Genomic DNA, 19,278 nt, shown 5'->3' with positions numbered 1-19,278 from the left:
ATCTTTGGATTTCAAAATTATTTTTTTAAAAAACCACCTTAGTTTTAGAAGCAGTTGACTGACCATAAACTACATGTTGGTCAGAGCTGACCCCAGAAGGTTTTTATTATCTTCTCATCTGTTCTGTGGTGTGCTTTGTCTTTGGTTTGAGCACAGGTGGAAGAATTGAAGGAAACAGTGAAAGAAGAGTTCATGCCTTGGGTATCACAGTATCTTGTGATGAAAAGAGTCAGTATTGAGCCTAACTTTCACAGCTTATATTCAAACTTCCTTGACACACTTAAGAATCCGGAGTTTAATAAAATGGTTCTGAATGAAACCTACAGAAATATCAAGGTGAGTAGTGCAAGTTTTCTAAAGGCAGCACAGGAACTTGCTCTTCTCCTGATGCTAGTTGTTTGTATGGTGCTGATTCTCAAATATAGAATATCATTCAAAAATATTCTTTCTAGCTTACCATTAAACTTACAGATTATCTTTAGGAATACTAGGATTCTTTTCAGTTAGGAATGTATGAAAGACTTAAATTGTGTAACAGGAGAGCAAATTTACATTTGAATTCATTTATGTAGGTGGACTTCAAATTTGTGTGAAGTTTGCAAATTATAACCCAGGGGAAAATTGCTTATGGTCTAGTTGTTTTCTCTGGAGGAAAGTGCAAAGATAGAAAATGACACTCTGCTCTTTTGGCCCAGGAGGAATAGGGGGGAAAGGGTGTGTTTAGAAAATGAGGGTGTAAAAGCCAAAATGTGTTGGAGGGCTAAGAGAATATGGATGGGAGGAGGAAGGAATAGCCCAGAAGTGATGACCAGATGAAACAAGTTTGTAAGACTGCACTATTTTTAAACCTGTTGGTGGAATTTCCTGACCGCCATGGGTTACGCTGTAGTGCAAAAGCATCTCCTGGCTCTTGAGAATACAGCTGAACCTGCTCTGTTCAGCTGATGCTCCTCTGGAGTTAAGGAACAGAACTAACAGCAGAATACTTGTTTTATGATTTATGGCATGATGACATGATTTATGTTTTGACATGACAATGAGATGGTTTCCCTGGAAGGTTAAACTGTAGCCTTCAGGTCTGTGATGAGGCATTAAGAGGAAGCACAAGTTACACTCAGCTATGGGAGCAGTTGTAACAGTCTCAACAGAGTAAATGGTGAGGTCTGGGAAAATGTAATCCTCTTTTGCTGATCCTTTTAAAGAAAAGAATTCTGTAGTCATTACAGTGCAGATGTACAGGGTGCTGCCTTGAAGTGAAAGCTGTTGAAGTACCTTTGTAATGTGACTGAAGCTCAGAACTTAATGTTCTAAAACTTTGCCTTCACATCAGCTGTTTGATTTGGAGTCTGGTTATCTTCTGCTTGTTGCTCGAGATGCTTTTTTTTTATTCTTTGTTAGGTGCTATTGACATCAGATAAAGCTGCAGCCAACTTCTCAGACCGTTCCTTGTTAAAGAACCTTGGTCACTGGCTGGGAATGATAACAATGGCTAAAAATAAGCCCATCTTGCACACGGTGAGCTTCTGTCTTTACAGATTGCCTTGGCATGAATTGGTATGCTGTTATGCAGTAGCATAGGCTATTTGGGAACTCTTACCACCTTTCTGGTGCCTCTTTTATATGCCAAGTACAAAGTATGACTCCAGAGTTGGTTATTTAACAGTTCCAAATATTTTTTTATATCAGAAAAGTTAGTACCTAAATTTATTTTGGAAGCTTGTTAATCCATGTAAAAATGTAGATGTATAAATCTTTGTTCAAAAAGTAACTGCTGCTTAGCAGTCTGTAAAATTCAGGGGCTGTCTTGACTCAGCCTTGCCTGTATCTGAAAAGGAAGTAGTGTATTAGTGGAGTGTGTTTGTTGTTTTCTCTACCCTCATTTCCACTTCAATTGTTTTTCAGGATTTGGATGTGAAGTCACTACTACTGGAAGCATACGTTAAGGGACAGCAGGAATTGCTTTATGTAGTGCCATTTGTTGCCAAAGTCTTAGAATCCAGTGTCAGGAGTGTGGTAAGTGTTTTTGTACAGACAGAGTTATTGCTCAAATGGCAAAATACTGCAGGAATTAATCAGCTTTTGTCACAAAATGAAAACTGATTGAATTCAGTGGAGAGAAAGAAAAGGGATATAAAAGCATAAAGTCAAGGAGTTTTGTGTGGAGGGAAAGTACATGGCCATGCATTTTTAATAGGTGGTGTTAGCTGAAATGTACTGTGGTATCCCTGAACAGAACTCCATTGAGAAATGGAAGGATGGCATTGAAGAGGTTCTAGGATATATTTATTCCTAGTTTGTTTTTTTTCCTCCCACCCACTGTGTGCCTGATCAGCTTGTCAGTTCTGCTTGACATAGAACTGATCTTTCAAGAAGGACCAGGTCATTGTGTTTCCAGTTTTTTATTTAAGTTCCTAATGTATTTCCAGTTATACTGAATTACTGAAATAATGATTACCAAAAATCTAAATTCAGCCCTAATCACAGCTGCACAAAGGTTTCCATGGCTGTATGCACACAAGCTGCTTGTGTTTCCAACATTTCCAGTCATAAATTATCCAGATGATTCGGGAAGTTTCTGTAATCCTGCTCTCTTCTTTCTCTTGTAGGTCTTCAGGCCTCCAAACCCATGGACAATGGCCATTATGAATGTTTTAGCTGAGCTACATCAGGAACATGATCTAAAAGTAAATTACTGAATTTTTTTCTGTAATTTCTGAGTGTAAGGTTTTATTGACATCCTAGTCAAGAAGGATATTGTAAGGGACTAAGCAGTGCTTCTCACTGCTTTAACATGGGGAGATTGCATTGGAATTGCTTAATTTGGTAGAACTTGGATGAAACTCTTCTCCATGAGGTCAGCATCAAGATAGTTGTCTAATCCTCAATCATTTTTAGTCTCTGAAAGGGGTGGCATTAGAATGGAGAGTTTGGGAGTCAGGTGGCTCAGTAGATGTTTTGGGTATTTTCCTTGTGACATGACCTAAACTAGAGTTGTTTTGCAGTTGAATCTGAAGTTTGAGATTGAGGTGCTCTGCAAGAATCTTGCACTGGACATCAATGAGCTGAAACCTGGAAGTCTCCTGAAAGACAAGGACCGTCTGAAAAATCTGGATGAGCAGCTGTCTGCTCCAAAGAAGGACGTGAAGCAGCCAGAAGAGCTACCACCCATCACAACAACCAGTAAGTACATCTCATAGAATCCAGAACCACACCGTTAAAGTTCAAATAAGACAGGTTTTGCTATCACAAAATAAAATTAAGCACATATGCTATTGTAATATGCCTGAGTGCCTGGGAGTACCTTGGTGGTTTTGTAAGAAATAGGTCTACAGGACTTTGGAGATGGGAAGGGAATGGAAGCCATCATGAGGACTAATTCTGTATTATGTTTGTGTAGTTACTCCTTAGACTCCCTCCTATTAACAATAGACTGGTTGCTAAAACTATCATAATGAACAGCTCTCTTAAAATGTACTGAAGCTACTTTGGTACTAATTATTAGGCAAATGGAGAATGAAAGTTGCTTGGTGAGTTTAGGAGGTTTCATGATCAAACTGCACCCTTTTATTTCTAGGTTGTTTCCTGGTTATATATATAATTCTTATATAATATAAGAATTATATACTTGATTTATAAGCAGTTGCTTTTCACTGTGGTTTCATAGTGTCTCAATACAACCTACTTGTGTTCTCCAGCTGCTTCTACAACTCCAGCTACCAGCACCACTTGTACAGCCACAGTTCCTCCACAGCCCCAGTACAGTTATCATGACATCAACGTCTATTCTCTGGGAGGGTTGGCTCCACACATTACCTTAAATCCAACGGTAAGTTTTAGAGCTGATTCAGTTTGCTAAAAGAATTCTTACAGTCAGGGTTGATGGAGATCTCAGCTGGTGGGAGCTATCAGGATTTTGGGATAAAAGAGGCCTCTGTGCTCCTTTTGTCCAGTTAGCAGCTCATCTCTTAAGTCAATCTTTGCATTGTTACTCAGCTGCAAGTTGGTTAGAAAAATAATAATTTATTCCAGTTTCAGATTTATCAAATACTGCAGTAGCTGCATGGGGAACATGAGAGTAGTGCACACGCCATGACAGTGCACTTATGAGTCATTGGGAAGATGCAGGTGTCTGGGGTAGGTGGGATTCCAGTACTTTCTTCTCTCACCTCTCCTCATGCCCTGCAGATTCCGCTGTTCCAAGCGCACCCGCAGCTGAAGCAGTGCGTGCGGCAGGCCATCGAGCGTGCGGTGCAGGACCTCGTCCATCCCGTGGTGGACAGATCCATCAAGATTGCCATGACAACCTGTGAGCAGATAGTCAGGAAGGACTTTGCCCTGGATTCCGAGGAGTCCCGGATGCGTGTGGCCGCTCACCACATGATGAGGAACCTGACTGCTGGGATGGCCATGATTACCTGCAGGGAGCCTTTGCTGATGAGCATAGCTACCAACTTGAAAAATAGCTTTGCTACTGCACTGAGGGTAAGAGCCCCACCATTTGGAGTTTATAGCCAACTTACAGCACTGTAGGCATCCAGCGTTAGTAAGTGTGTGGCTTAACTAGCATGGGATGAATTCACTGAGTAAAATTTCATTACTCTTGCAGAATTACAGTAGAAAAAAGTGTTGTGATTCCTGGTCAAACACCCTTAAACTGAAATGATAGATCTTTCTAAATGACACACAAACTTCCTGACTATTTTTGATTTTGCCCGGTGTTCTCTCCAGTTCAATCATATTATGGAAGTCTTGGAGGCTTGAGCTTTCTGTAGGGTTTGAGGCAGAAAAGCTAAAGTGGGGAGGACTGAATTGATTTTGGTGATATCTGGGATTGTTTCAGCATGCATGCTTCAGGCAGATTTTATTGTGCTCTTAGCAGATAGGTGGTTTAGACTCTTCTGCACAGCTTGTGAATTCATTGGTTTTTTTAGGGGCTGTTATCAAGTCTCAAGTTTGAGCTAAAGTGTGGACGAGTCTGTGAACTGCTGACCACAACAGCAGCTACTACCCAGAATTCTTGCCATTAGTGTTAGCAAAAGGCACAAGAGCATAAGGGTCATGGAAAGATCAAGACACAGCTGTACTTTCAGCAATTAAAAATTAATCAAGTTTTTTATCCCTGAAGACATATGACATTAGTACAAATCGAGTTTTAATCCAAAGAAATTTTTAAAGGGATAATTGTAGAAAACATTTTGTTGCAGAAAAGGCTCTGTATGAGCCATCTCAAAATTCTTATCTGGTTATTGCTATGGAGTGGTTTAACATAAATAGTATAATTTTCAGGAATTAATGGAAGAGCTCTTTGCAGACAGTGAAGTCCAGGTAAATAGGACAGGCTGCCTTTATAGATGTATTCCATTTCTAGTGGAAGTTGCTGCTTTGCACCCTGGAAAATAAGTGCATCTTTTCAGGGTTCTCATAAAGCAGACTCTGGGAAGGAAGGAAGGAAGGAAGAAAATCTTGATTCCTTACCAGAAAAGGAACCCACTGAAAAAGGCTTAGGACTGCTCTTTTGCACTGTTAGTGGTGCACCTTTATATCTTCCAATTACAACCTAGGAAGCAGAAAAACTTCTACTGTGATGCAAAGCCTTCCCTGCATTAGCATCACTCTGTGTGTGTCTGTCTAAAGCAGGCCTTTATTTCTGTGCCCTGGAGATGGGTAGGTGGAGAAGATGGAGAACTCCTGCTGTTTTGTTCCTTGTTGAAAGTCTTTACTGTCGTCTTGCCTACATGTTTTATTCAAAGCTATGCAAAATTAAATTTAATATTGTATATTCTATGGGAAGGGAGTGTGATCCTAAGAGCATTGCGTTTTATTGCTGGTGTTCTGTATAAGCAGTGGTGCAGATTTTAAGGTTAGCTATATGCAGGGAAATTTTACATTCTTCACTGATGATTGTGATTTTCAATAGGCAGCCTCCCCACAGCAGAGGGACATGATGGAGCAGGCAGCTGCCCAGTTAGCACAGGATAACTGTGAGCTTGCCTGCTGCTTTATCCAGAAGACAGCTGTGGAAAAGGCAGGCCCCGAGATGGACAAGAGGCTCGCAACTGTAAGTGTGGACCCATTGAAGAAGTATCCCATACTCATACACGTCCAGATGGGTGTGTAAAATGCAGTGTGGTGTTTGTGTTTCTGGCAGGAATTTGAGCTCAGAAAGCATGCCAGGCAAGAGGGGCGGCGCTACTGCGATCCCGTCGTGTTAACGTACCAGGCCGAGCGGATGCCAGAGCAGATCAGGTTAAAGGTGAGTTCTCTTCTGATGCTGCTCTTCTCTCCCTCCTGATAAGGAAAACTAGATGGCACAGAGTCAGCTGAGTAATCATATATTGTTAATCTTGCCTAACGGTGCAGCTGCTGTTATTTTGATTAGTATGGAAACACATAAATACGTTATTCCAAATTGAGTATTTATATAATTTTCTCGATTCCTTCTCTATTTCTGTGCATTTCCTCTCACTGTTTTGTTGTCTTTATATTTTATTTTTCTTTGTTTCCTTTCTGTGTTCTTCCTTTAAAAGACATACAATGTACTTTCAGCAGAGCATTTCTCAGTATTCAGTTATTTCTGTTTCTGGGAATGTGAGTTTCATTTTTAGAGCAAAATCCCCCTCTTAGTAGGTGTGGAAGGAGAGATAGGACCTCAGTGCAGAGCAGCTGAATCCTACTTAATGTTTAGTCCACTCTGTTGAAGAGTAGCTCCCTGCTACACAAGCTGCCTTCATTTTTTACTGCCTCAGTCTCATAAATGAGTTAAATGCCTGTTCTTTTTGTTGCAAAGGTTGGAGGTGTGGACCCAAAACAGCTGGCTGTTTATGAGGAGTTTGCACGCAATGTCCCTGGCTTCTTGCCCACCAATGACTTAACTCAGCCTACAGGATTCTTGGCTCAGCCTATGAAGGTAGAGGTTTCTGAATTAATCAGCTTGAGAGTACTATAGCCATTGTGGAGACTGTTGCAGAACTTGTGTTTTTGTTAGAAGGACTCATAAGAGTCGAGTGTTCGTATCGTTTGGGGATAGTGGTTGAAAAAATGCATTTGTTCTAAAGACAAAGTAATGGCAACATAAAACTTATATCCAGTCTTGGGGATTTGTAACCCAAATTGGGACAAATTCTGCAATTTAGGGTTACTACAAGTTGTTTTAATTGCAGTGAAACATTTTATTCAAATCTCAGGTTATTTTTAAAGGTCATGGATGGCAAGTCTGAATTTTAAGATAATTAACAAGTTTTTGTATGGATATGTATCACCTTACTGACAGAACAAGGGGGAATGGCTTCAAACTGAAAGAGGGCAGGTTTAGTTTAGATGTTAGGAGGAACTTCTTCTCTGTGAGGGTGGTGAGGCACTGGAAGAGGTTATCTATCTGAAGAAGCTGTAGATGGCCCATCCCTGAAGTGTTCAAAGCCAAATTGGGTGTGGCTTTGAGCAACCTGCTCTAGTGGAAGATGTCCCTGCCCATAGCAGGGCAGTTGAAACAAGATGGTCTTTGAGGTCCTTCCCACCCAAACCATTCAGTGGTTCTGAAGGAGAAGAGCCAGTCAGTCAGTATGAGTGTCACAAATGCAATCCTTGCTAAAATCACTGATTCTCACTTTCTCTTAAGCAGCAAGCTTGGGCTACAGATGATGTAGCACAAATTTATGACAAGTGTATGACAGAGCTGGAGCAGCACCTGCAATCCATTCCACACACCCTGGCCATGAATCCTCAAGTCCAAGCACTGCGGAGCCTCTTGGAGGCCGTGGTGGTGGCTCGGAACTCCCGGGATGCTATTGCTGCACTGGGACTGCTGCAGAAGGTACGTGTGGACAGCTCTTCTCTGTGACAGCCTGCTTAGAATTTATTACTCATCTAGCTCATGGATTGTCTTGCTGGTGACCTTGTTTCTTCATGCATCCTGTGGAACTTGCTGGGTGAACAGTACTGAGCTGCTGTCTTTGGAAATCCAATCGATGAGATTGGGAGGGAGCCGTTGTGTTCACGCAGGGTGTTGTACACATGCTGTTAAGTCTGCTGTGGGAGAGGCAGGTGTACAGAATCCTGGGACTAACTTTTGTACAGATGTGGCAAGTAGAGAGCTGTTGCAGTCTGGAGTGGTCTGATTTCAGGATGATTTGGAGGCTACAAAGGTGTTTGAACTGCCCTTGTGGGTGGATGGTATTGAGCATAGTACTAGATTTCTAATGGCACACTTATTTATTAATAAGTGGGGTTTATTTTGCAGTAACTGATACGTGACTATGCATGGTGGGTTGACCCTGACCAGCTGCTAAACATCCATCGAGCTGCTTCCTCTTTCTGCTTTTCTGCAGGACACAGAGAAGATGCAACGAAGATATTTGTTCAGATTATGACAGTTTAATAGGGAAAATAAAGGCCGTGTGCACAGTTGAAACTAAAATCTCTACTTGCCATCAGCAGGGAGATGTCCAGCTACTCCTCACAAAGCAGGGCTTCAGCACATGTGACATTTGCCTGGAAAGGCAAACACCAGAACCATGAATGCTCTTTTTCAACCTCCTTTCCCTGAGCTTTTATTGCTGAACATGATGTCATATGGTATAGAACATTCCTTTATTCAGTTTGGGTCAGCTGTCCTGGCTGTGTTGCTTCACAGCCTCTTGTCCATCCCCAGCTTTACCCACTGTGGAGGAAGCAGAGTGAGAAAGAAAAAGCCTTGATCCTGTGCTGCTCAGCAACTGGCAAAACTGTGGTGTGTTTTCAGCACTGGTTCAGCACAAATCCAAAGCACAGCACCATATGGGCTGCTATAAAGCAAATTAACTCCGTCCCAGCCAGAATTTGTAGGCTGTACCAGTGGGAAGTGTTGCAGTGAGCTCTGTGATCTGAGCTGGCATCATTGCCTGTGTAGTAGTGCAGAGCAAGTGACAGACATAGAGAAAAATCTACTTGAGAATAGTGTAAGGTTACTGAGCTGTCTGCATGAGGATCCAAGAACAGTGCCAAAACAGAGGTAACCAAAAGCTGGAGGGAGACTCTTCATTCTTGTCTGCTAGTGCTTCTACCTATTAAAGGATCCAGTCCTGACTAGAACTTATCATATAAATTGTGTTGCCTGTGTAAAACTTATTTTCCATTTGCTGTAGGCTAACACAGATATACCCCTGGGTGTTGCAGCTCTTTCTCTAAGGAAGCTGCTCACTTACCTCTGGCAGGTTCTTTAAATATTTCTCAGGTAGTTTTCCATGAGCCATATGCAGAATTGCTTGAGGAGGCATTGACTTAGAGAAGCTGCAGCACAAGCTAACATGGTTTGTCATGGTATTTGGTGCACATACAAAGCTAGTGGGGCATAGAGAGACCTGTAGCTTTGTTTTTGATAGTGTAGCTGTGTACAGTGCATGTCTAGATGTCATAGTAGCTGGTAAAATCTCACACAGTCTTATCAAGATGTCAGCACAATTACTAAATTAATTTTTTTTTCATGTCTTCTGGTGATAACTCTTGCTGATGTGATGTGCAGAAGATTTGGAAGAGGACTGTTTTTTTCCTCTGCTAACAGGTTGCATCTATTCTAGGCTGTAGAGGGCTTGCTGGATGCCACCAGTGGGGCTGACGCTGACCTCCTGCTCCGCTATCGTGAGTGTCACCTGCTGGTGCTGAAGGCTCTGCAGGATGGCCGTGCCTATGGATCTCCCTGGTGTAACAAACAAATCACTAGGTCAGTTGCAAGGCAAAAAGAACACTGATGTAGCTTTGACCATCTTTTGGGAGTTCCTGTATTACTGTGAATTTTCTGCCTGTTAATATTTTGCTGCAATTTGGACAGACAAAAAATAACCAGCTTTTTTTGTCAAAGTTAACTAGATCTTATGATAATGCTGGTTCATCCCAGAACGTGATAGGAATCCTTAATGGAATTAAGCATTAGAGCATGGACTGGGCTTTTTCCCCCCTCATTTTGCAGAGAATATCTCTGTGCTGTCACAAACAATGTGACATGGCATATGCCTGCAGCAGAAGCTTCAGCTAGGCAGATCTGCCAATTCATCCTTGGAAGAGAGACTTCTTATGCTGAATAAACTGAAGCTCTTGAAGGGCTCTTGTGACCAGTTGTGCAGGGCAATAGATGCTTGAGTCTGACTGTTCTGAGAACAGTCTTGAGGCAGACTGTTCTCTGCCTTAGAGAATGCTCTACAAGGGGCTTCTTTTGAAGCTGGGTAATGAATCACAGTGAATGTCACAGTTTCTGAAGTACTAGATTTGAGCTGCTTCACTTAAACTATGTTGTTGAAGTACACTGTTTGTAAGAAGTCCAATTCTTCAGGTGCCTGATTGAGTGCAGAGACGAGTACAAGTACAACGTGGAAGCTGTGGAGCTGCTAATCCGCAATCACCTTGTGAACATGCAGCAGTATGACCTTCACTTGGCTCAGGTAGAGAGAACCTGCTCTTTTAAAGGAGGAGGGATGCACTCACTCCACTGTAAGATCTGTGGTTGAACTCTGTCTTTTTCATGTTGACAGTCCATGGAGAATGGCTTGAACTACATGGCGGTGGCATTTGCCATGCAGTTGGTAAAGATCTTGTTGGTGGATGAGAGAAGTGTTGCCCATGTAACAGAAGCAGATCTGTTTCACACCATTGAGACACTCATGAGAATTAATGCTCATTCCAGAGGAAACGCCCCGGAAGGGTGAGGCTGTAGTATTGTGCAATGTATTACTTTTTTTGTGTTCATTTATGATTTGCATATTATATAGGCCATGTCTCATATCATTCAATCATACAGCTTTAAACTTTCCCTGAGGCTGCAGTCCTTTCTTAGTTTCAACTGTCACTCTAGTGTAAATGTGCTCATCTTAGCCAAAATCAGGGCAGCTGTAGCAGCATGTGACACTGAATGCTTAAGCAAGAAAATCTCTCTATGCACTATGATCCAAAATTTGGTGGAACTGTGAGAAACTTGTTTGAATTCCTGCTTTATCTCAAATTTACGCATTATTGCCTGTTTAAATCTTACATATTTAGGTGTCAGAATGTTAATAAATTAATCTCAAACAATCCAGTCGGACAATCCTTTCCGTGTAGAGCTTACAGAGGAATCCTCCACCAGTCTCACATAGCTTATATATCCACCAGCAAACTGCCCAAACCATTTGGGTAGCAAATGTTGCCACAACACCTGGAATTACCTGTGGGACTTGGAGGCCTCCTATTTGTAAGGTGGAAGCAGTTGTTGCTGGGCTTGAGAAAGACATGGATTAGAGTTTGGAGAACTTTGAATAGCTGTGAGAGCAACCAGCAGCTGGCTGATGGCAGTGGCTGCCATTACCAACACAGCTGCTAATAGGATGTCCCAAAACCAATGTCCTTTTCTGTGCAGTTGGCATGGATAGACTGTCTTCACTGTATGGCTTGGCTTTCACTGCAGCCAAATCCAGTCAGGCCACTCAGTACTGGTATCTCCCTCTCTGGGAGCATTTTAGGGCTCCTGAAGTCTGCAGAAGAGAAGCTGCTTCTAGTCCCTGTGGTGTTTTGTTGCAGCACTCCACTGTACAAATTGGAGTGGAACTTCAAAGCTTATGTGATTTCAGTGTTCCTTCTTTCATCATAAGTGTATCTGCTTTCATGACTTATTTCTGCTATTCCAGTGAGGACTGTAAGATAGAAGGTTTTAGTATAAGAAATAATTTGCTTGCTTTCAACTCTCTTTGACTGAGCTTCCAGTTCCTGCACCTTGTGGGGGAGGAGGAATTCTAACCCAGCTCTTGCTCTGGTCTGTTGCATTAGATTACCCCAGCTGATGGAAGTGGTCCGATCAAACTATGAAGCAATGATTGACCGTGCTCATGGAGGTCCTAATTTCATGATGCATTCAGGAATTTCCCAAGCTTCTGAGTATGATGACCCACCAGGCCTGAGGGAGAAGGCAGAATACCTTCTGAGGGAGTGGGTGAACCTCTACCATTCAGCTGCAGCAGGCCGTGACAGTACCAAAGCATTCTCTGCGTTTGTTGGACAGGTAGAGCTTTTGGAAAGAAAGGTGCTTTTTATTCAACATAAGTAGGGTGTGATGCCCTCCATTTTAAAGCAGTGTTATAACCTGTTAGGCATCCTTTTGAAACTTCTAGGTGTATGGCAGTTTACTGTCAAAATTGTCTGGTTTTGATGAAGCCCCTGTCCTCCACCAAATCGTGTTCTTCAGATACTATAGCAACAGGCTGTCGCTTCAGACCATGAGTTCTAAGTTGGGTGGAAAAAGAACTTGAGCTGAAATAGCTCTTGGAAATAGTTCTGTCATGCTCTGTAATGAGCCTTGACTGGTGTTGCTCCTTATGGGTAACAGTAAAAAGCTCTGACAGCCTACAGGAGGATTTCACCAGTAGAGATTCAGGTAAATTATTTCAGGTCGTGTGGGCAAGGGAATTCTTTTTCAAAATGAAATCATAATAAGGAAAATCTTGATACTTCATTAGCTGAAGTGGTGCTTAAAGTTAAACAAAGTCTAACATCATGTTGAACATGGTCCTTTTAACCATTGTTAAAGGACTCTGAAGCACCTTAACAGGTGTGGTGAACATCACATACTATCTGCCTTCCAGGTGTGATTGAGGAGGGAGATCCCCTCAGTAGCCCAGCATGTGTGGTAACAAGCTCCTGTATTTGCAGGCATCACCCTAAAACTCTGTTCTTTGCATGCAGCTCCTTGACTGCAGCTGCAAGAAAGGCCCTGACATGGCCTTTTTGCATTGAGTTCTTTTTAAGTTTGTGACACAGCCACAGATGCTGCAGACTTTGCAGCTACTAATGAAGAGAAGCTCAAGCTGTAGACTATGCATGAAGATTGTGACTGATGCAGTGTTTTTTTCATTTGATTTTAGTGTTCTTTTGTACTGGTTATAGATACCATTCTGTTGGTCTGACTTCTACTGCATAGAACCTATTGAATGTTTTTAATAGATATTGTGATAAACATACACCTTAAATATTTGATCTGTTTCTGTGATCTCACTTCTTTTACTTTAATTCATGCTTCTAAAGCACACTTCGGTATAGAGTACTCACAATACGTAGTACACTTTTGTCCCACTTCACTCTTTGTCACACTTGATTACCTTTTGCACATATTTGATCAGTTTTGAAGTAGCAGTTTAAATATATTGAAGTGCAGTGTTTATTTACACTTATTTCCTTACAGGCTTTAGTAATATTTTGCAATAACTACATTAAATAAGGTTCTACTACTGAACTCAAATGACTGCCAAAGTGTTCCTTCCCACAAGTCTGTAGGACAAGAAGAAGCACAGAACTTTGAAGGCAGATACCTAAATTCTTCAGGCTTTTTAAAAAAAAAGTTTCTTCAGAAATACCAGAAGTTCTCCACATTGTCTCCAAAATACCTGTTGTGCTGTTTTTATAGCTTTATTTCCAGTAGGAGTTTAGAGATAAGAAGCTTAATTCAAAACCCCCAAGTTTTCTGTAGTGTAATTAGTTTCATTTTTATTATTCTAATACTGTGGTTAACAAATAAAACAAGGTCTCTGAGGTTTTTTATATGTATATTATTAAAACAACCCCTCCATGCAAAACAAAAAAGCCCAGCCAGTCTTTCTCTGTGTGTAATGTTCATGTAAGGAAAATTTGCTTTCCAAATGCAGTTTGCTTCTACAGAATGGGGCTGCCAAGCAGTGGTTATTCCTGAGTGAGGAGCTGGAGTCTGCCCTTCCCAGAGCTTGTACTCCTCATGTTCTTCATGCAAGGCTGTATGCTGGTGGCAGCACTGATGCTGAAACAGGCTTCTCAGCTATGCTGATGGCTGGAAACATTTGAGATTCAAAAATAAATGTGTTTGCTAAAATTGTGTTGCCACCCTTAAATTGCCTTGAAAACAATAATCTCTTAGGAGAGTATGACAAAAATTAACTGTTGTGGCAGGCAAGGTGGGTGCTTTGTAAAGGGTGTGTTGTTGGAAATTGTAAAATGACCTGTCCGTGGTTATGGTGCTGACATCTTTTCCTTCCTTTTCCTGGCTAGATGCACCAGCAGGGGATCCTGAAAACAGATGACCTGATCACCCGTTTTTTCCGTCTGTGCACCGAGATGTGTGTTGAGATCAGCTATCGCGCCCTGGCCGAGCAGCAGCACAACCCTGCAGCCAACCCCACCATGATTCGGGCCAAGTGCTACCACAACCTGGATGCCTTTGTGCGACTCATTGCACTGCTGGTGAAGCACTCTGGGGAGGCAACCAACACAGTCACAAAGATCAACCTCCTCAATAAGGTTGGAATCTGTCTTGTCCTCGTTGCATTCAAAGGGTGCTGTCGGCTGTACCTTTGTAAACCCGAGGTGCAAACCTTAATGTGGGCAGCTGCTGAAGTGTCTGATGAGAACGTGGAGATGGGTTGATCACTGATAAACTTTTGAGTGAACCATCAAGATGCCAAGAGGCTTTCTTGTTCACAAAGATTTCATCTCAAACCAATCTGAACTTCATCTTTGTGCCTTGAAATTAAAGTCAGCAGCTGGTGTTTTTAGGTTGTTGATTCCTGAGTGTTTGCCTTCATGTTGTGAGGGTCTTGCCTTTGCTCTTACATTATTTGGTTTATGGCAGGATGGTCTTAGGTAGTCTGAAACCTTCAGATACTGCCCAGTCAGTCATTGTGGTTGGGACTTGCTGAAACAAATTGGAATATTCATTTATGCAACACTTCTAGTAACTAGGATTTTTGGTTCTTGTTAGAATCTACTGATTTTTTGTTTTTTACTGATGGTTATTATTTGTGGTCTGACTTGCAGAGTAATTCTTGCTGTCTCCACATGTCTTAATCTCTTCAGGTTCTTGGTATTGTGGTGGGAGTTCTTCTGCAAGACCATGATGTTCGGCAGAGTGAGTTTCAGCAACTTCCTTACCATCGCATTTTCATCATGTTGCTGTTGGAATTAAATGCTCCTGAGCATGTGCTAGAGACCATCAACTTCCAGACACTCACAGCTTTCTGGTATGTATTTGGGATTAGCCACTGTGCTCATCCTTTCTTAGTAAGATCAAGGATTTTCACTTAAAGGCTACCTGACTGTTCTTTGTGGTGGCTTCATCACCTTTGGAGTAATTGGTTCTACTGTGGACTGACCACCTGCTTGTTTTAGGGAAGATGACTGGTAAAATCCAAGATGCTCAAATGCCTTTGCTTTTAGGGCTGTGTTTTTCCCTCGATGTTATGAAAAGCAATCTTATTGCTGTGCACTTCTAACCTGCTCTAACTTTTCTTTCAGTAACACATTTCACATCCTGAGGCCTACAAAAGCTCCAGGTTTTGTTTATGCCTGGCTGGAACTGATCTCCCATCGGATATTTATTGCAAGAATGCTGGCACATACACCACAGCAGAAGGTGTGGCTGCAGTTTATCTTTTCTGAATTAAAAGCTCACCCAGATGTTTTTCTGGTGTGGTGCTGTTTCACATCTCTTAAAGTGCACTAGTAGCATGGCTGTTCTGTTTTTGTTGTCTTCCATATTCACAGTAACCTAACTGCATGGAGGAGAGTCTGTGTGTCAATAACTATGGAACACAGGGTGAATTGAATTTGATGAACATGCCTTTGTCAATGTCTAGAAGAGCTGTAGCCTTCCTTCTGGGCTAAATATTGTCAGCTCAGTATGGCATGTTGAGGGGTCTGGAAACCCCCATGGCACATGGTGTGCAGCTGAAGCCATTGAAATGAGCTGTGCTGCACTCAGTGGCTGAGCTGGCAGTTGCTAGCTCTTCATCCAGGTTTATATAAAGATAAATCTAATTATAGTTTTGAAATTAAGTTAACTGGTCTTCATTGCATGTTTTCCACCTGCTGTTCTTTTCTTGACAGGGTTGGCCTATGTATGCCCAGTTATTGATCGATCTGTTCAAGTACTTGGCTCCTTTCCTTAGAAATGTGGAACTCACCAAACCTATGCAAATTCTTTATAAGGTAAAAAAATGTCAACTAATAGATGCTTCAAAGTATAGGTGTTCCGGCAGCAAAATAGAATTAGCTGTTTTTTTCTAACTTACCTCTGAGAGTTGAATTTAAACTGTGAGGGAAGCAGGCTGCCCTCCCACATTAGTTTCCTTTTGTTAATGTTAGCCACGTGCCATAGAATAATAGCTCTGCAAGCTTTTGGACAGTTTCATCAGTTATACACCTCTTATATTTAATATTTCATTTCACAGGGCACTTTGCGTGTGTTGCTGGTCTTGTTGCATGATTTCCCAGAATTTCTTTGTGACTACCACTATGGGTTCTGTGATGTGATCCCACCTAATTGTATTCAGCTAAGGAATCTGATCCTGAGTGCCTTCCCACGGAACATGAGGCTTCCAGACCCTTTCACCCCCAACCTAAAGGTAGAACTTAATTTTAAGGAGTATGATAATAGGAAACTGATGCTCAAAATACTCTCTATCCAGGTTAATATTATCTAATTAAATCTTTGGGTATCTACTAGGCAACTAATCCTGGAACAATTAGAAGGAGACTTTCTCATGCTGCCAAAGCACTTCTCTGCCTGAGCTGTGCAGGGTGATGGGAGCAAAGCTGCATTGCTTCAGCCTGCTGAAGAAGGCTGTTCTTGACTTGTGTGGATGTTTGTGCTTTTTAAAACTACCAGAGTGTAGATGGGGAGACCCCAAAGGCAGTGACTGAATTTCTCTGTGGCCTTCACCCCTGAATTTTTTTATCCTCTCAGTTCATCAAGACATCATGTAATAAGTTTGCATATTAGATATCAAGTTTCTTCTAAAATCTGCAGAAGTCAAGTGTTGCCATTTTATTGATGGAAGGAAGAGTGATCAGCAGCAGTAGTTGATGAAATCTTGCTTACAGATGTGCTTTTTAATTTGTTCCATTGCTGATGGTTTAGTTGACTGGGTTTTCTGTCAACAGGTGGACATGTTAAGTGAGATTAATATTGCTCCACGAATACTCACAAATTTCACTGGAGTGATGCCACCTCAGTTCAAGAAAGACTTGGATTCCTATCTCAAAACCCGTTCTCCAGTCACCTTTTTGTCTGACTTGCGAAGCAACCTGCAAGTAAGTTTGAGGTTTTTGATGTTTCTGTGGGTGCTCAATTGAAATAATGTTGCACAAATGATCTCACTGGTTCAGCCACCATCCTTTCCTGCAGGAATTTTGTTAGTGTGTTGGCCAACATGTGTTCCAGGCAGTAGAAAAGCCTGTGGAAATGCACACTCTGAATAAGTCTTCCACTCCCTGATAGGAGGTGTTGAAGCCTTTTAGAATTTGATTAAAGTTTTACTCCAAATAGATTAATTGTTACAGAAATATATGGATCTTCATGCCAATACTTGAAGGGTAAAAAAAGGTCAAATTAACTAAAGCCCAGTTCAGAATTCTAGCTAAAACCTCATTTCAGACATCTTATGGCTTAGCTTGCAGCAGACTTGAGTCTGAAGCTGGACTTCCTCAGAGAATTGCTTAGACAGAAACATTCACACAAGGGTGATCTTTCAGCCAGTGTCTGGCACTGCTGGTGAATTCACATTGCTTTACGTGATGTTTTCCTTTAGGCAGAGAGTAAAAACAAATCTCTGGTGTCAACACTTTGCTGATGTTTTTGAAAAAAAAAATATATATATATATACACACACATGTATATATGCACTATAATATATGCTTTTTAATATAAGCTGTATTAAAAAGGCTAAATGCTAAACTGAATTTGTGCATGTCCCAGTGTGTTGTCTTCTAGATAATCAGTAAGATATTTCCATGCTGTTCTTGTACATGCTGTACCTTTCAGTGCTGAAGGAATATTGACTGTTACTGCTTTTCATATCTTTGCTATTAGGTATCAAATGAACCTGGCAACCGCTACAACATCCAGCTGATTAATGCACTGGTGCTCTACGTAGGTACTCAAGCTATTGCACACATTCACAACAAAGGCAGCACACCCTCCATGAGCACCATTACCCACTCAGCTCACATGGACATCTTCCAGAATTTGGCAGTAGACCTGGATACTGAAGGTGAGCTGGAAACACTGCTAGTTCATGCAATGTCATGTTTACAGCAAGTGGGCCCTCGCTTTAAAAAGGACATTGAGGTGCTGGAATGTGTCCAGCAAAGGGTGGCAAGGCTTGTGAAAGGTGTAGAAAACATTTCCTGTGAGAAATGGCTCGGGGAGCTGGGTTTGTTAAGTGTTGAGCAGAGGAGGCTCGGGGGCCCCAAGCTCTGAAGGGTTGTTCTAATTAAGTGGGGGGGTCTTCTACCATGCCTGCAGTGAGAGGACAAGAGGAAAAGGTGTTACAGGGAAGATAGAGATGAAATACCAGAAAATGCTTTTTCACTGTTAGGGTGGTCTGATATTGGATCAGGCTGCCCAAGGAGGTGGTGGAGTTGCCATCCCTGGAAGTGTTTGAGCGGTGTCTGGATCTGGTGCTGAGTGATGTGATTTAGTGGTTATGGGATTACAGGGGTAGTGCTGGGTTGATGGTTGGACTTCATGATCTTAAAGGTCTCTTCCAACCTTGATGATTCTGTGATTTCATGTAGCTGATAGTGAATTCACAGAAATGAATGCTACATTAGAATATAGGAGCAGTGTTCTAACCAAAAGTTGAAAGTATTCAAGGGAATTAGAAATGCCTTCAGTGAAGAAGAATTGAATTCTTATTTCTCCATCAGCCTGTGTAGATACAGCTTTTACATATCTTCAGTTGCTTTTATTTCATGCACCTCCACAAGGCTCCCAAACATTAATGTCAAGCACTGCTGGCTGCTTCTCTGTTGCCCTCTGTGTGCAAGGGAAGCTGTGTGTGCTCAGTGCTGTCTCCCGCAGGCCGGTACCTCTTCCTGAACGCCATCGCCAACCAGCTGCGCTACCCCAACAGCCACACCCACTACTTCAGCTGCACCATGCTCTACCTGTTTGCTGAGGCCAACACAGAGGCCATCCAGGAGCAGATCACCAGGTGAGAGGGGTGGCATTTAACTTGACAACATTCAGCTTTTTGCTTTTCTCCTTTCTGTATTTTTGGTCTTTGAGATCTAAGTGTTCTTACCTTTGGATTTCAGGGTTCTCTTGGAACGACTGATTGTAAATAGGCCTCATCCCTGGGGTCTCCTTATTACGTTCATTGAGCTGATAAAAAACCCAGCCTTTAAGTTCTGGAACCATGAGTTTGTTCACTGTGCTCCAGAAATTGAGAAGTGAGTATAACTTTGCCACAGAATCATTAAAATGGTACCTCTGAAGCAATTGAACCTTGAGTTTTTGGTGCTGTCACAGCATCCATT

General features: G+C 41.8%; 1 protein-coding gene and 1 non-coding gene across 14 annotated transcripts in view; both read left to right on the top strand.

Annotated features, from left to right (window-relative positions):
• The window catches only part of CNOT1 (CCR4-NOT transcription complex subunit 1), a 55,117-nt gene that overhangs the window by 34,713 nt on the left and 1,126 nt on the right, over positions 1-19,278 (top strand). For 6 of the 13 annotated variants that reach the window (XM_064387205.1, XM_064387203.1, XM_064387204.1 and 3 more), the window contains exons 25-48: positions 157-336; positions 1,399-1,515; positions 1,903-2,013; positions 2,607-2,684; positions 3,003-3,180; positions 3,696-3,826; positions 4,186-4,482; positions 5,918-6,058; positions 6,149-6,253; positions 6,788-6,907; positions 7,616-7,810; positions 9,552-9,694; positions 10,301-10,409; positions 10,500-10,669; positions 11,767-12,019; positions 14,011-14,259; positions 14,815-14,978; positions 15,253-15,370; positions 15,844-15,945; positions 16,188-16,361; positions 16,900-17,049; positions 17,828-18,008; positions 18,821-18,953; positions 19,057-19,191. In XM_064387205.1, coding sequence (XP_064243275.1) covers positions 157-336; positions 1,399-1,515; positions 1,903-2,013; positions 2,607-2,684; positions 3,003-3,180; positions 3,696-3,826; positions 4,186-4,482; positions 5,918-6,058; positions 6,149-6,253; positions 6,788-6,907; positions 7,616-7,810; positions 9,552-9,694; positions 10,301-10,409; positions 10,500-10,669; positions 11,767-12,019; positions 14,011-14,259; positions 14,815-14,978; positions 15,253-15,370; positions 15,844-15,945; positions 16,188-16,361; positions 16,900-17,049; positions 17,828-18,008; positions 18,821-18,953; positions 19,057-19,191 — 3,734 coding nt within the window. Of the gene's footprint in view, positions 1-156; positions 337-1,398; positions 1,516-1,902; positions 2,014-2,606; positions 2,685-3,002; positions 3,181-3,695; positions 3,827-4,185; positions 4,483-5,917; positions 6,059-6,148; positions 6,254-6,787; positions 6,908-7,615; positions 7,811-8,324; positions 9,482-9,551; positions 9,695-10,300; positions 10,410-10,499; positions 10,670-11,766; positions 12,020-14,010; positions 14,260-14,814; positions 14,979-15,252; positions 15,371-15,843; positions 15,946-16,187; positions 16,362-16,899; positions 17,050-17,827; positions 18,009-18,820; positions 18,954-19,056; positions 19,192-19,278 lie in introns of those variants that run through there. The other 7 variants (XM_064387208.1, XM_064387209.1, XM_064387207.1 and 4 more) reach the window with 4 other exon arrangements.
• Positions 833-971, top strand: LOC135279811 (small nucleolar RNA SNORA46). Its single transcript, XR_010347006.1, has one exon. It is a non-coding gene; the product is annotated as a small nucleolar RNA SNORA46 (small nucleolar RNA).

Source organism: Passer domesticus, chromosome 12 (assembly GCF_036417665.1).
Source record: "Passer domesticus isolate bPasDom1 chromosome 12, bPasDom1.hap1, whole genome shotgun sequence".
Taxonomy (NCBI): Eukaryota; Metazoa; Chordata; class Aves; order Passeriformes; family Passeridae; genus Passer; species Passer domesticus.
This window is presented reverse-complemented; position numbering and strand designations above follow the sequence as displayed.